Genomic DNA, 16,576 nt, shown 5'->3' with positions numbered 1-16,576 from the left:
TTTGCCGAACCACTCCTCTCTGGGCGCAGTGATTTCACGCAACGCAGTACTACTTTCTAACGTGACGCCAGTGTTTGTTTACATTTTCATAATATTTCATTCAAAGGATCCGAACCGATTGAAGTTTATGGATACCATGCCTTCAAATCCTCTTACCTTGACGAACGAACCTAAACTAACGTTACAACTAACCTAAAGTTAGTTGGGCGGTCAGGTGGCGTAGCGGAGATTGCGTTCGTCACCAACGCTGGGTTCGCGTGTTCGAATCCAGCTCCCGGCGTTGTCACCAGCTTGGCTGGCCGTTCACACTAATACAATTGGTAGTATTAGGGGGTGGGGAAAGCTGGCGGGTGGGTCCTTGGCGTTGTGGACAGCGACCCCTACAGTTCGGTCGGGGCGCCTGCTCAGCGAGGGGAGGATCTGGAGAGCGGTAGTGCGGCCTCCCACACGTTACACTCTCCCAGTGAGAATCTGCGCGGCCAGGCTGGCTGCCGGCTGGCTGCACATGCGTCGGAGGAAAGCATGTGACAGTCTCCGGCCTCTCGGACCAACAGTAGGGGAAAGTGCGCAACAACCGGGAGGGGGGTTGGGAATTGGCATAACGACTAACAGTGGGATGGGAGAAAAATCGGAAAAAAGGAGGGGGGGAAAGATTAAAAAAAAAACGAAAGTTAGTTTAGGTTCGTGTTAACGTTAGATAATGTACAAAATAAACGTATTTCCGGTGCTTTAGACGTCGCTCTTTTATTTTGAAACCCCCCGACCGGAAGTATAGTAGATGCTTCGTTGTCTGCTTTAGTGTCCGGTTCTGTGTTTGTTGGTTTTCGTTAGCTAGCAGCATTTCAACACCAGCCATGGGAATACTGTTTTCTAAATTGTGGAGGCTTTTAATCATCAAGGTAAGAGGATTTGAAGGCATGGTATCCATAAACTTCAATCAGTTCGGATCCTTTGAATGAAATGAAAATGTAAACAAACACTGGCGTCACGTTAGAAAGTAGTACTGCGTTGCGTGAAATCACTGCGCCCAGAGAGGAGTGGTTCAGCAAAAAATTGTTCAGAGTATATTTGCTTAGAAAATGTAAATGTCGAATTCAATTATTTTTTATTTCTCCACGTGGTAAATACACAGGTCACAACATGTTTACAGGAACGTTTTGGAGTTGTATTTAGAGTGTATTTCGTGACTGTAGGGAACTTCAGGGTAAAGGACTGCCCCACTTCCAGTGATGAAGCTAAGCTACGCTAACGGTGTTGGCGTTCCCTAAGCCTACTGCATGCACAGAGAAGAAAAAGGTATGTATCTTATTGTCTAACTCAAGGGAAGATGTTAACACATTGGCGGCCACTGGGATGAGTCTAATATCACTAGAGACGACCAGCTTTTGTAAACTGACTTGGGGCTGTTTGTAGAGCTAAATCTAGGGCTGGGCGATATAACGATAATGATAAATATCGCGATATATTTTAATAATCGATATCGAGAAAAAAAATCGTTTTTTTTTTTTTTTTTATACCTGCAACAGGGCAGTTTTAAAACCAGAGACAGTGGACAGACTTGTCTTTCTTGCCTGCAACTTAAAGTAATGGCTTTGCTTGTCCAAATGACAATACTGACCAAATTCAGATTTCTTTTTCTCTTGTCCATTTATTTTGTTTGCTTTCTAATTTAAAATACATTTTGAAACCGTCTGTACACAGTAGGCTATGTGTGCTAGCAGAACTAGACTCCAGTCACGAGTCACAGTCCACCAAAAAAGCGCCAAAAGATCGAAAATAAACTAGCAGAGCCAGAACTGTTCAACTCCTCTGGAGCCACAGCCAGCAGAGAAGCCGGTTTACTTTAGCTTTTAAACCAGCTGCAGCCTGAGAACTGGAGTGTGAGGGGATGTAACACTAAAGATGGCGGCAATGACAAAGAATTGCTGCAAAATAAACATACATCTGTTGTTTAAAAAAAAAAAAAAAAAAAATTATACTTATAACTAGGGCTGGGCGATAAAACGATAACGATAACTATCGCAATAAATTATTTCCTCGAAATAAACATGAAACGTGGTCGCAAAGTTTCGATATATCGATTTCCAAGCTTGGCTCCGTTCAGCCTCGGCTCAGCACACTCACTCACAACAACCAGCGTTACGTGATGACGTGACGTGCATACGCACAACAGCTAACAACCAATCAGTGAAGGAGATGGCCTAGAGCGAACGAGATCCGGAAGGAGACCCAGAGGTACTAGGACTCACTCAACAACAAGGCTTGCTAGGCTAATTAGCTTGCACGGCGTTGTTTTATATAATTACGTGCCGAGTATGTGTGTGTTTTGAATTCTGAGGCCACGTTTAAGTAGTGTGGGGTATACAGTGGACGTCGTTTCAATATATTGTGGCGGAAGAGTATTTTAGTGTAATATTTAGCACATTGTCATGGAATACACCACTTATAAACAACAGGCTAGCTAGGCTAATTAGCTTGCACGGCGTTGTTTTATATATTTACGTGCCGAGTATGTGTGTGTTTTGAATTCTGAGGCCACGTTTAAGGGTGGGGTATACAGTGGACGTCGTTTCAATATATTGTGGCGGAAGAGTTTTAGTGTCATATTTATTGTCATGAGATGCTCCGCTTGTCGGCTACTGTTAACGTGCGCGGACTGATGACGACATCAACTCGACTTGAGACATTCGCAGCAGCATAAGAAGTTAATTAAACTTGACAGACATTATATCGACGATAATTATCGATATCGAATTATATGAAAATAATTTTATAATTTTATCGCAATAACGTTTTTGGTCATATCGCCCAGCCCTACTTATAACAATTCGATAATTATCGATATCGAGAAATCAAATAAAATTATCATATAGTTATCGCGATATGATTTTTTTTCCATATCGCCCAGCCCTAGCTAAATCTATACTTTATAGTATTGCTATCTGTCCATTCTCATTGTCAATTGAGTCCATAAACCGTCCCTTCAAAATGGCGTAAAGAAAAAAAAATCATCAATACGTTCTCATTTTATAGCGCCGTGAATATAAGCGTTATACGGCATTTGGTCTAGTATATTTCCCGGAAGGCTAGATAAAGGGCTAATAGCTACTAACGTTATATCCAATGGCATTTCCGTTATACATAAGCTACAGTTAAAACTCAAACTGCATATGATCGGCATGATCCTCAAGCATGTATTCATGAAAGGGGGGGCGAGGGACGTTGTTTCTTATTATTGATTACCAATAACCGTGTTCGTCTAAGTAGCCACATACGCTGATCGTATCGTATCATAACAAGGCTCGATCGGGCTGTAATTTACGTGAAAAAGATCTTACCATGAGCCGGTTGGATCCCCCTGAGCATTTCCCCGTTATCGATCGCCATCTGGTAGATCGATATGTCCATTGGCTGATGATAAATCCCCTTATTGCATAGTGAAATCCACGATCCAAAACGTAATCCAAGCTACAGGCTGCACATCCAGAATCCAGCTAACTGAAAACTCCATTGAAAGTAAAAAAAAAAAGAATGCTCCGTTCAGCCACAGGGCACACTGCATTATCGCCCCTAAGAGGATCTGGCCTGTATTGCACTTTGGCGAATTCAAAGAGTAGGGTACATCTGCAGTGCAGCTCGGCGACCTTGAATAGGTTATTAAAATGGAATAAAAGCCAAAATAACTTGCCACAGATATATCCGTGCTTCTGTCCACAACGGGTGGAATCGAAACACGTATATATCCGTTGTTCGTCCCCAATGTGTTAAATAAGCTAATTTCCCAAAATGTTGGAGTTTTCCTTTAACGCAATTGTCATGGTGTTATTTTAAATTGTCTATTTTCTTTTCCTCTTTTTTTTTTATAACGATGCAAGGAAAACGATTTTGATTATCTTGACATAGGGAAAATGTAACGCCGTACACAAAAAAGAACACTACAAAATGAAGAAAACAACATTCCAAAAAAGGCAACATTCCTGCTAGAGAAACATGACTCGTACAGTAGAGAAACATGACTTGTACAGTAGAGAAACATGACTCGTACAGTAGAGAAACATGACTCGTACAGTAGAGAAACATGACTTGTACAATGGCCATTTACAACAATGGTCTAATGACGAAGTCCTCATTAAGGCCCAGTATGCCCTGCATCAGCATTTCCACTAGAAAATATTTGGTGCCGGTTCAAGTGTCCAGGGAGATTTGAATGTCTCGGACAAATGGGATAAATTCTGGTAAAATATTATCTGTGTTTAATATTAAGCTTATTGCAATAACGTTATACCTGTCCTGATGCTCCATTTTTAATAATTAACATTACATTTCCTTCACTCTGTCTGAACTCTTTCCACTCGTGGAACGGCATATTTCTTGAGAAAAAAGTGTTTTGGTCCAGCCAGGTTCTAAGTGTTTTGGACTTCTGTTTCAGCTGCAAAAACCAACACTTTTACTGGACATGCGTTACTTGGTAACCAAATAAAAATAAGAATGAATAATTTTCACAGGGCATTATGACCAGAGATTTAAATATCAACAGATTTTCTTCTGGTAAAAAAAACAGGAATTACCGGATAACGGAAACCCTGCCCAGTGTATGTATCCAGACAATAGTTCACATTTAGGAGCATAGTTAATGCCCCCCCCCCTCATCCATAGTTAATGGATGTTTTATTACCTCAATCTCCATGTATCTTGAGTGTGGAAGTGTCGTGTTTTACGTAGGAAAAATGTACAGACACGGCACTAGGTCACATTATTTCTAATGGTACTGCAGTGTTCAGTGATTGTAAAATGTCATACCTTTGCACAGATATACCCTCATATTCTATAATACATATCCCAGCCATACAATGATGTCAGCAAGCTTTCATTTCCATCATCATGTGGTGTCTTGACTATTGAGCAAGGATTTTGGAGGATGTGTGATTCTGAGTCACTGCATTTCACAAAGACATGGCTGAAGCCAAGGATATACATCACCTTCTTGCTTGCCTCATCATCCAACCACAATCCCTTCTGATCATGAGTATAAAACCCTACTTCTGTTTCTAATTGTGATGCGAGACTGAGACACGCAACCTTTTCAACAGTTAAAATCAAGTGCCGCCTGGGAGGCACATAATGAGTCCATATAAGATATTCCTTTATTGATCCCCATGGGGAAGTTCAGGTTTCATGTTTGACCATCCTGCCCACTCTGTGACACACCATGTCATAGATGCTAAGCTAATTGACCTATCTCAAAATCCTGCCCTATTTTTTCTTTTTCTTCCAATCGGACAGCAACAGTTTTGATTGGAGGATCAAGAAAAGAGTTTGCGTCTGAGCCGCCACTAGGGGCAGAGTGACTAAACCGTGAGTGAAGAACACTCATAGAGGAGCCTTGTGGCTCTAATAAGAGAGAATAAAAACCGTTGTTAAATTTTGGGACTAATAAGTTATTGATTGTCCTTTTCTTCCTCTTCTATCCAGGAACAAACACCAATGGGAAGGAACATGAGACATGACTCTTTGAACTTTGAACTCAAGACACTAACATGACATAACACAAGACGTCGCCTGGAAGCGTCTCTTTGTTGTTTTTTTTGTTTGTTTTATTTTTGTTTGTCTAGTCCTCTGTCCGTCCCACGTAGTGTCCATTCCTGATAACGGAGGACAAATCAGGCCTATAGGATTATTAGGCTATTATTTGTTTTGATGAAACTAATCTCACTGTTCAGAGGACTGGAGCTCACAGCCACTCATCTCTTCTTCTGCATGTCATTGAAGTTGAGGATAAACATCAATGGAGGTGTCTGAGAATTTGTGGCATTAGTGGTATTCTGACCAGCACTTGACGCACACTATTCCACAGCGATCTTGTGCTTAAGTGAAATTGCTTTAGCCTCCTTGTCCAAGCAAGGTGTGTTTATTTTTTTCCCTTTTCTTTTTGTCTTATTCATACTTCATTAATTTTCAGATGCAACTTAAACTGTTTTAAATTGTGCCCTCTTTTGATTTGATTTATTTAAATAGTTTTTGTTGACGTTAAGTATCCTAGTTGTCTTAAGTGTAAGCTAGCTGCACTATATTATCGATCATCACAACCAGTGGTTTTGAACTGTAATTTAAACACATCTTTATTTGTTCTTTTTACAATCTTTGTCTCAAACACTTATGTTTCAATGGCCTGTCTAATACTGGACAAGGTGAAATGTTGAGGTGTGTCTCTATGATGGGATATTTTGTAGTTCTGTTTATCCATTATTTGTTAATTGCCGGTGCTGAGGAACTATATGAGCCGGCAGTATTTTAGAGCAAGTTTTGATTAGATGAGTTTTGTACCTCAGACAAGTCTCACCCCTACTGAGTTGACACTCTAACAGAAGCACCTTCATCTGGAAGATGGACTACTACTAAAATTGACAGATGGATTAAAAAACCCTGAACCTGATTTGTTGTTTGTCATTGTCTCTTGAAATCGAGCACTGAAGAGGAAGAATGATTTCGATGGGGGTTTCAGGGATAGACATTTCAGACTGATGCAAAAGACACATTTTGGGCATCCAAGCAAACCGCGAGGAGCTGCCTAATTCCATCGTCCCTGAGTCTCCAGTCGTGTGAAACACACACTAGCCGTCCACTTGTTAAAAACAAATATCTGTCTTCGTTCCTTCACCCACGAAAACCTTGTCCCGTCCCAAGCAGCGGGGATGCGAACCCCAGACCCTCCCATGCCTTCCCCAGCCGAGGCCCTCCTTCACGCACAGTTTGCAGGCTGGGGAACGGGCAGTAACGGCAACGGTAACAGCTGTCCCAACAGCCCCGGGGGTCCGGGGGGGCTCTCTCCAGCCGCCTCCCCCACCCCGTCTCCGGCCTCCAACTATGCCCTGACTCTCACCCACACCCACATACACGTCCAGCGCTTGTCGCCACGCTCTGGGAAGGAGGCTCGTCTCCTGCTGCCCCTGACAGAGCTGGCGGGCTGCAGCTGCCCTCGTTCCCCCGCTCCCCCCCTCTTGGTGCTGTACTGGTATCCCCCCGGAAAGAGGCGGAAAGGGGTGTCTCGACGGAGGCAGGTGAGGGCCTACCTGGCAGAGAGCCGTGCCGAGGCCGAGCGGTGGTCCATAGCCGTGCAGTGTCTGCTCAGAGGGGTGACCGTCACCGCCGACACAGGTGAGTACGTCCGTGTGTCGCATGTTAATGTCTTCTTGACTAATAGTGCTGTTAACTGTGCTTACATTTGCGCTTGCTTTTTGATATTCTCTTTCTGCATTCAGCCGATGTTGTTCACAGCATTTCGTTAAAATGAACGATATTTGTAATGTTAGGCCAGAAGAGGAAGGTGCAGGCTGTGTCTTTTGCTGAAGCCTAATGGCAATTTTAAGGATTCACTCCTACAGTCAATTGGCTTAGTTTGTCTCCATACAAATTAATGTCTTTTTATTTGTTTTTGTTATGTGTGCACTGTGCAGCCAATCTTGGGTAATTTGTACATTGGCCAAGACCTAAACGGCACACATGTTTGACACAGGTTCACGTGTTCTTCTGTTAAACTATTATATCTCACAGTAGAGTCACTGGGGATGTTTGGATTTTCTAGTACAAGATTTAACGGGGATTAATACTAATAATTACACCCTAATTGGCTGTGAGATTTATTTTAGCCCCCTAGTCAGAATTTGGGTTTGTTTTGAGCGAATGGATTATTATCTCTAATGCGTTTCTTTCCTCTCTCACACTCTTATCTGTCCTGCACACACATGGTCTGTATCGTTGGTGTCAAATGTAGAGTCCGAGAGGGTGGGTCTGCAGCAGCTTCCCACCCCTCCCATCACACCCTATTCCCCAGAACCCCCCCCCCCCCCCCCCCCATAAACCAAACGGATACTGTAGCAAGGCCAGTGTTTACCCTCCGTCTACGTCCGTCACCACTACCCCACATGCTGTACATAATATATCACCAACTGTCCCTGCATCTCCATGTTCATCGTCTTCCTGTCTCTTCCTTCCCCTCCTTAAAAGAAATTGTTTATAGACGAAATCGTTACCGCCCCCTCTCTACTCCACCATTAGGACTGTGGGCAATGTACTGACATCTATTTATATATAGTGATACATTTTTTGTCGCATTGTGGGACGTTAAATGAACGACAAAGTAAATATGAAGTCCCGATTTCTTACAAAAATTACTTGAGTGTTCATTGTCGTGCTGTATATCGCACGCTTCCCGCTGTGACGGACCATATCGCCATCCCTCTGTCACCCCCGTCGCCCCCACCATCACGTCTCCTTGCCTTCCCCTATATCCGTTCATATCAGTAATTTTCCCCCTTTCTTCTGCCCCCCCTTTCTTCTGTCCTTTGTCTTTCCTTATCCAGTCCTGCCAGCCCCCCGTCCCCCTGTCTCCCTTCTCATTAGTTGTGTCTGCCTCGTTCACACTCTGATGCAGTCTCTCTCTCTCCTGTTTTCCACAGTTTTGTCAGATTACTCTCTCGTGTCTATCTCTCGTGTCTGTCTCCTCTATCTCTCGTGTCTGTCTCCTCTATCTCGTGTCTGTCTCTATCTCTCGTGTCTGTCTCCTCTATCTCTCGTGTCTGTCTCCTCTATCTCGTGTCTGTCTCTATCTCTCGTGTCTGTCTCCTCTATCTCTCGTGTCTGTCTCCTATCTCTCGTGTCTGTCTCTTATCTCTCGTGTCTGTCTCCTCTATCTCGTGTCTGTCTCTATCTCTCGTGTCTGTCTCCTCTATCTCTCGTGTCTGTCTCTATCTCTCGTGTCTGTCTCCTCTATCTCTCGTGTCTGTCTCCTCTATCTCTCGTGTCTGTCTCCTCTATCTCTCGTGTCTGTCTCCTCTATCTCGTGTCTGTCTCTATCTCTCGTGTCTGTCTCCTCTATCTCTCGTGTCTGTCTCCTCTATCTCGTGTCTGTCTCTATCTCTCGTGTCTGTCTCCTCTATCTCTCGTGTCTGTCTCCTCTCTATCTCTCGTGTCTGTCTCCTCTATCTCTCGTGTCTGTCTCCTCTATCTCGTGTCTGTCTCTATCTCTCGTGTCTGTCTGTCTCTATCTCGTGTCTGTCTCTATCTCGTGTCTGTCTCCTCTATCTCTCGTGTCTGTCTCCTCTATCTCTCGTGTCTGTCTCCTCTATCTCTCGTGTCTGTCTCCTCTATCTCTCGTGTCTGTCTCCTCTATCTCTCGTGTCTGTCTCCTCTATCTCTCGTGTCGGTCTCCTCTATCTCTCGTGTCTGTCTCCTCTATCTCTCGTGTCTGTCTCCTCTATCTCTCGTGTCTGTCTCCTCTATCTCTCGTGTCTGTCTCCTCTATCTCTCGTGTCTGTCTCCTCTATCTCTCGTGTCTGTCTCCTCTATCTCTCGTGTCTGTCTCCTCTATCTCGTGTCTCCTCTATCTCTCGTGTCTGTCTCCTCTATCTCTCGTGTCTGTCTCCTCTATCTCTCGTGTCTGTCTCCTCTATCTCTCGTGTCTGTCTCCTCTCTATCTCTCGTGTCTGTCTCCTCTATCTCTCGTGTCTGTCTCCTCTATCTCTCGTGTCTGTCTCTATCTCTCGTGTCTGTCTCCTCTATCTCTCGTGTCTGTCTCCTCTATCTCTCGTGTCTGTCTCCTCTATCTCTCGTGTCTGTCTCCTCTCTATCTCTCGTGTCTGTCTCCTCTATCTCTCGTGTCTGTCTCTATCTCTCGTGTCTGTCTCCTCTATCTCTCGTGTCTGTCTCCTCTATCTCTCGTGTCTGTCTCCTCTATCTCTCGTGTCTGTCTCCTCTATCTCTCGTGTCTGTCTCCTCTATCTCTCGTGTCTGTCTCTATCTCTCGTGTCTGTCTCCTCTATCTCTCGTGTCTGTCTCTATCTCTCGTGTCTGTCTCCTCTATCTCTCGTGTCTGTCTCTATCTCTCGTGTCTGTCTCCTCTATCTCTCGTGTCTGTCTCTATCTCTCGTGTCTGTCTCCTCTATCTCTCGTGTCTGTCTCCTCTATCTCTCGTGTCTGTCTCCTCTATCTCTCGTGTCTGTCTCCTCTATCTCTCGTGTCTGTCTCTATCTCTCGTGTCTGTCTCCTCTATCTCTCGTGTCTGTCTCCTCTATCTCTCGTGTCTGTCTCCTCTATCTCTCGTGTCTGTCTCTATCTCTCGTGTCTGTCTCTATCTCTCGTGTCTGTCTCCTCTATCTCTCGTGTCTGTCTCCTCTCTATCTCTCGTGTCTGTCTCCTCTATCTCTCGTGTCTGTCTCCTCTATCTCTCGTGTCTGTCTCCTCTCTATCTCTCGTGTGTCTCCTCTATCTCTCGTGTCTGTCTCTTATCTCTCGTGTCGGTCTCCTCTATCTCTCGTGTCTGTCTCCTCTATCTCTCGTGTCTGTCTCCTCTATCTCTCGTGTCTGTCTCCTCTCTATCTCTCGTGTGTCTCCTCTATCTCTCGTGTCTGTCTCTTATCTCTCGTGTCTGTCTCCACTCTATCTCGCATGTATGTTCCCTCTCTGGCTCTTGTGTCTCTCCCCTCTTTCTCTTGTGTCTGTCCCCTCGTTCTGTTTTCTTTCCCCCCACTGTCTCACATCTGTCCCCCTCTCTCGTGTCTGTCCCCTCCCTGTCTCATGTTTGTCTCCCTGTTTCTTCTGTCTCTCTCGTGTGTGTCCCCTCTCTCGTGTCTGTCCCCTCTGTTTCCCATGTATTTTCCTTGTTTCCTCTCTGGCTCTTGTGTCTCTCCCATCTTTATCTTCTGTCTGTCCCATTTCTCTCTCTTGTGTCTGTCCCCTCTCCGTTTTCTTTCCCCCCACTGTCACGTCTGTCCACCTCATGTCTGTCCCCTCTCTGTCTCATGTTTGTCCCCCTCTCTGTCTCATGTTTGTCCCCCTCTCTGTCTCATGTTTGTCCCCCCCCTCTCTCTCATGTTTGTCCCCCTCTCTGTCTCATGTTTGTCCCCCTCTCTGTCTCATGTCTGTCCCCTCCTCTCTCTCATGTTTGTCCCCCCCTCTCTCTCCTGTTTGTCCCCCCCTCTCTCTCCTGTTTGTCCCCCCCTCTCTCTCATGTTTGTCCTGTTTGTCCCCCCCTCTCTCTCATGTTTGGCCCCCCCTCTCTCTCATGTTTGTCCCCTCTCTGTCTGTCCTTTCTGTCTCGTAACACACTGTGCTACTTAGGGATGCACCGATATGAAAATTGGCCACCGATTGTTCAACTAACACTATCGGCCGATACCGATATTTGTATATTTGTATATAAGTTTTTTTTTTTTTTTTTTTTTTAATGAAACTACTGTATATTTGTATGTGTATGTTTGTATTTGTAGGCCTCTTTACTTACTTAAAAAAAAGGAAACATCAAGAAATATGTTTATGGTATTAATTCCACCATGCCATGTAGCACTATTTCTCTCCCAGTATCGTCTGGCGGCCTGCAGATGGATACTATTCTCTCAACCAGAGCTCTCAGCCAATGCAATAGAACCATTTTGTTTGACAGTCGATTCGGCCAATTACGCCACACCGCTAGCACCCACCTCCTGCTGTTCTTACCACCAATCGGCAAGCGTTTATTCATTTTCTACTTTCGGGCATGCCGCCATTGATCTGCTTGCGACTCGAGAGCACAACAAACTTAACGTAGCTAATACCTTAGCTGCCCGGCCCGCCGACCAGCGCTCCACAGCATGACCAAATGAGACATAATGATTTTACTGCAACAAATGTTATAATAAAACAAAGCCTTTCTATACATTTGTCTGGTTGAAAACTTTATTAACATTGCAGAATGGGTAGTTTGGTACGGAATGAGCAACGGAATGGAACTGAGCTATGAACGGAATAATGCCTTGCTTACTTGCTGTGTTCGGGTAAATAATATGCTGATGTTATATTGAACGTGTAACACTAACTATATAACGTTATTAACTAACTAGCTACCGTACCGGGAGCTCACGTTGATGCCTGGATGGTGCTAACTAACTAGCTACCGTACCGGGAGCTCACGTTGATGCCTGGATGGTGCTAACTAACTAGCTACCGTACCGGGAGCTCACGTTGATGCCTGGATGGCGCTAACTAACTAGTAGTGGGTAGTTGGGTACGGAATGAGCAACGGAATGGAACTGAGCTATGAACGGACTCGGAGTAATGCCTTGCTGCTATGGGTAATAATAATATGCTGATGTTATTGTCCGTGTAACACTAACTATATAACGTTAATGCCACAAAACGAATGCCTTGTTAATCATAAGTAGTAACTTTGATGCAGTAGCTTGTGTGTGTGTGTGGGGGACGGCGGGCGTTGTGCAGGTAGGTCGCGAGTGAACTTTTTTTTTTTTGCCTTTTGACGCTACACAAATTGATGGTTATTTATTGGCGACTGCTATCGGCACATTTGAGCTTATCGGCCGATAGGCCGATTGCAGTCAACAAGGCACTTATCGGCCGATACCGATACCTGACCGATATATCGGTGCACCCCTAGTGCTACTGGATAGATGGGCCTTGTGCTGGGTGTGAAGTTTAGGACGTTTAGGCTACTGCGTACCGCTCTGTCCACACAGCTTACTTCACCTGTTTAGGCTGCTGCGTACCGCTCTGTCCACACAGCTTACTTCACCTGTTTAGGCTGCTTAACGCTCTGTCCACACAGCTTACTTCACCTGTTTAGGCTGCTTAACGCTCTGTCCACACAGCTTACTTCACCTGTTTAGGCTGCTGCTTAACGCTCTGTCCACACAGCTTACTTCACCTGTTTAGGCTGCTGCGTAATGCTCTGTCCACACAGCTTACTTCACCTGTTTAGGCTGCGTAATGCTCTGTCCACACAGCTTACTTCACCTGTTTAGGCTGCTGTGTAATGCTCTGTCCACACAGCTTACTTCACCTGTTTAGGCTGCTTAACGCTCTGTCCACACAGCTTACTTCACCTGTTTAGGCTGCTGTTTAACGCTCTGTCCACACAGCTTACTTCACCTGTTTAGGCTGCTTAACGCTCTGTCCACACAGCTTACTTCACCTGTTTAGGCTGCTGCTTAACGCTCTGTCCACACAGCTTACTTCACCTGTTTAGGCTGCTGCTTAACGCTCTGTCCACACGGCTTACTTCACCTGTTTAGGCTGCTGCTTAACGCTCTGTCCACACAGCTTACTTCACCTGTTTAGGCTGCTTAACGCTCTGTCCACACAGCTTACTTCACCTGTTTAGGCTGCTGCTTAACGCTCTGTCCACACAGCTTACTTCACCTGTTTAGGCTGTGTAACGCTCTGTCCACACAGCTTACTTCACCTGTTTAGGCTGTTTAACGCTCTGTCCACACAGCTTACTTCACCTGTTTAGGCTGCTGCTTAACGCTCTGTCCACACAGCTTACTTCACCTGTTTAGGCTGCGTAACGCTCTGTCCACACAGCTTACTTCACCTGTTTAGGCTGCTGTTTAACGCTCTGTCCACACAGCTTACTTCACCTGTTTAGGCTGCTTAACGCTCTGTCCACACAGCTTACTTCACCTGTTTAGGCTGCTGCTTAACGCTCTGTCCACACAGCTTACTTCACCTGTTTAGGCTGCTGCTTAACGCTCTGTCCACACAGCTTACTTCACCTGTTTAGGCTGCTGCTTAACGCTCTGTCCACACAGCTTACTTCACCTGTTTAGGCTGCTTAACGCTCTGTCCACACAGCTTACTTCACCTGTTTAGGCTGCTGCTTAACGCTCTGTCCACACAGCTTACTTCACCTGTTTAGGCTGTGTAACGCTCTGTCCACACAGCTTACTTCACCTGTTTAGGCTGTTTAACGCTCTGTCCACACAGCTTACTTCACCTGTTTAGGCTGCTGCTTAACGCTCTGTCCACACAGCTTACTTCACCTGTTTAGGCTGCGTAACGCTCTGTCCACACAGCTTACTTCACCTGTTTAGGCTGCTGTTTAACGCTCTGTCCACACAGCTTACTTCACCTGTTTAGGCTGCTTAACGCTCTGTCCACACAGCTTACTTCACCTGTTTAGGCTGCGTAATGCTCTGTCCACACAGCTTACTTCACCTGTTTAGGCTGTTTAACGCTCTGTCCACACAGCTTACTTCACCTGTTTAGGCTGCTGTTTAACGCTCTGTCCACACAGCTTACTTCACCTGTTTAGGCTGCTGCTTAACGCTCTGTCCACACAGCTTACTTCACCTGTTTAGGCTGTGTAACGCTCTGTCCACACAGCTTACTTCACCTGTTTAGGCTGCTGCGTAACGCTCTGTCCACACAGCTTACTTCACCTGTTTAGGCTGCTTAACGCTCTGTCCACACAGCTTACTTCACCTGTTTAGGCTGCTTAACGCTCTGTCCACACAGCTTACTTCACCTGTTTAGGCTGCTTAACGCTCTGTCCACACAGCTTACTTCACCTGTTTAGGCTGCTTAACGCTCTGTCCACACAGCTTACTTCACCTGTTTAGGCTGCGTAACGCTCTGTCCACACGGCTTACTTCACCTGTTTAGGCTGCGTAACGCTCTGTCCACACAGCTTACTTCACCTGTTTAGGCTGCGTAACGCTCTGTCCACACAGCTTACTTCACCTGTTTAGGCTGCTGTTTAACGCTCTGTCCACACAGCTTACTTCACCTGTTTAGGCTGCTGCTTAACGCTCTGTCCACACAGCTTACTTCACCTGTTTAGGCTGCTGCTTAACGCTCTGTCCACACAGCTTACTTCACCTGTTTAGGCTGCTGCTTAACGCTCTGTCCACACAGCTTACTTCACCTGTTTAGGCTGCTGCTTAACGCTCTGTCCACACAGCTTACTTCACCTGTTTAGGCTGCTTAACGCTCTGTCCACACAGCTTACTTCACCTGTTTAGGCTGCTGCTTAACGCTCTGTCCACACAGCTTACTTCACCTGTTTAGGCTGCGTAACGCTCTGTCCACACAGCTTACTTCACCTGTTTAAGCTGCTGTTTAACGCTCTGTCCACACAGCTTACTTCACCTGTTTAGGCTGCTTAACGCTCTGTCCACACAGCTTACTTCACCTGTTTAGGCTGCGTAATGCTCTGTCCACACAGCTTACTTCACCTGTTTAGGCTGCTTAACGCTCTGTCCACACAGCTTACTTCACCTGTTTAGGCTGTTTAACGCTCTGTCCACACAGCTTACTTCACCTGTTTAGGCTGCTGTTTAACGCTCTGTCCACACAGCTTACTTCACCTGTTTAGGCTGCTGCTTAACGCTCTGTCCACACAGCTTACTTCACCTGTTTAGGCTGTGTAACGCTCTGTCCACACAGCTTACTTCACCTGTTTAGGCTGTTTAACGCTCTGTCCACACAGCTTACTTCACCTGTTTAGGCTGCTGCGTAACGCTCTGTCCACACAGCTTACTTCACCTGTTTAGGCTGCTTAACGCTCTGTCCACACAGCTTACTTCACCTGTTTAGGCTGCTTAACGCTCTGTCCACACAGCTTACTTCACCTGTTTAGGCTGCTTAACGCTCTGTCCACACAGCTTACTTCACCTGTTTAGGCTGCTTAACGCTCTGTCCACACAGCTTACTTCACCTGTTTAGGCTGCGTAACGCTCTGTCCACACGGCTTACTTCACCTGTTTAGGCTGCGTAACGCTCTGTCCACACAGCTTACTTCACCTGTTTAGGCTGCGTAACGCTCTGTCCACACAGCTTACTCCACCTGTTTAGGCTGCTTAACGCTCTGTCCACACAGCTTACTTCACCTGTTTAGGCTGCTGCTTAACGCTCTGTCCACACAGCTTACTTCACCTGTTTAGGCTGCGTAACGCTCTGTCCACACAGCTTACTTCACCTGTTTAGGCTGCTTAACGCTCTGTCCACACAGCTTACTTCACCTGTTTAGGCTGCGTAACGCTCTGTCCACACAGCTTACTTTACCTGTTTAGGCTGCGTAACGCTCTGTCCACACAGCTTACTTTACCTGTTTAGGCTGCTTAACGCTCTGTCCACACAGCTTACTTCACCTGTTTAGGCTGCGTAATGCTCTGTCCACACAGCTTACTTTACCTGTTTAGGCTGCTGCTTAACGCTCTGTCCACACAGCTTACTTCACCTGTTTAGGCTGCGTAACGCTCTGTCCACACAGCTTACTTCACCTGTTTAGGCTGCGTAACGCTCTGTCCACACAGCTTACTTCACCTGTTTAGGCTGCGTAACGCTCTGTCCACACAGCTTACTTCACCTGTTTAGGCTGCGTAACGCTCTGTCCACACAGCTTACTTCACCTGTTTAGGCTGCGTAACGCTCTGTCCACACAGCTTACTTTACCTGTTTAGGCTGCTGCTTAACGCTCTGTCCACACAGCTTACTTCACCTGTTTAGGCTGCTTAACGCTCTGTCCACACAGCTTACTTTACCTGTTTAGGCTGCTGCTTAACGCTCTGTCCACACAGCTTACTTCACCTGTTTAGGCTGCGTAACGCTCTGTCCACACAGCTTACTTTACCTGTTTAGGCTGCTTAACGCTCTGTCCACACAGCTTACTTCACCTGTTTAGGCTGCGTAATGCTCTGTCCACACAGCTTACTTTACCTGTTTAGGCTGCTGCTTAACGCTCTGTCCACACAGCTTACTTCACCTGTTTAGGCTGCGTAACGCTATGTCCACACAGCTTACTTCACCT

The 16,576-nt window shown here is 45.8% G+C and overlaps 1 protein-coding gene across 2 annotated transcripts in view; it reads left to right on the top strand.

Annotated features, from left to right (window-relative positions):
- Positions 1-16,576, top strand: part of sphk2 (sphingosine kinase 2) — a 45,455-nt gene that overhangs the window by 5,882 nt on the left and 22,997 nt on the right. For both annotated transcript variants that reach the window (XM_084336890.1, XM_084336891.1), the window contains exon 2: positions 5,473-7,155. In XM_084336890.1, coding sequence (XP_084193016.1) covers positions 6,693-7,155 — 463 coding nt within the window. In that variant the 5' untranslated portion in view covers positions 5,473-6,692. The remainder of the gene's footprint in view (positions 1-5,472; positions 7,156-16,576) is intronic.

This window comes from Notolepis coatsorum, assembly GCF_963971535.1.
Source record: "Notolepis coatsorum genome assembly, chromosome: 19".
NCBI classification, from domain to species: domain Eukaryota; kingdom Metazoa; phylum Chordata; class Actinopteri; order Aulopiformes; family Paralepididae; genus Notolepis; species Notolepis coatsorum.
This window is presented reverse-complemented; position numbering and strand designations above follow the sequence as displayed.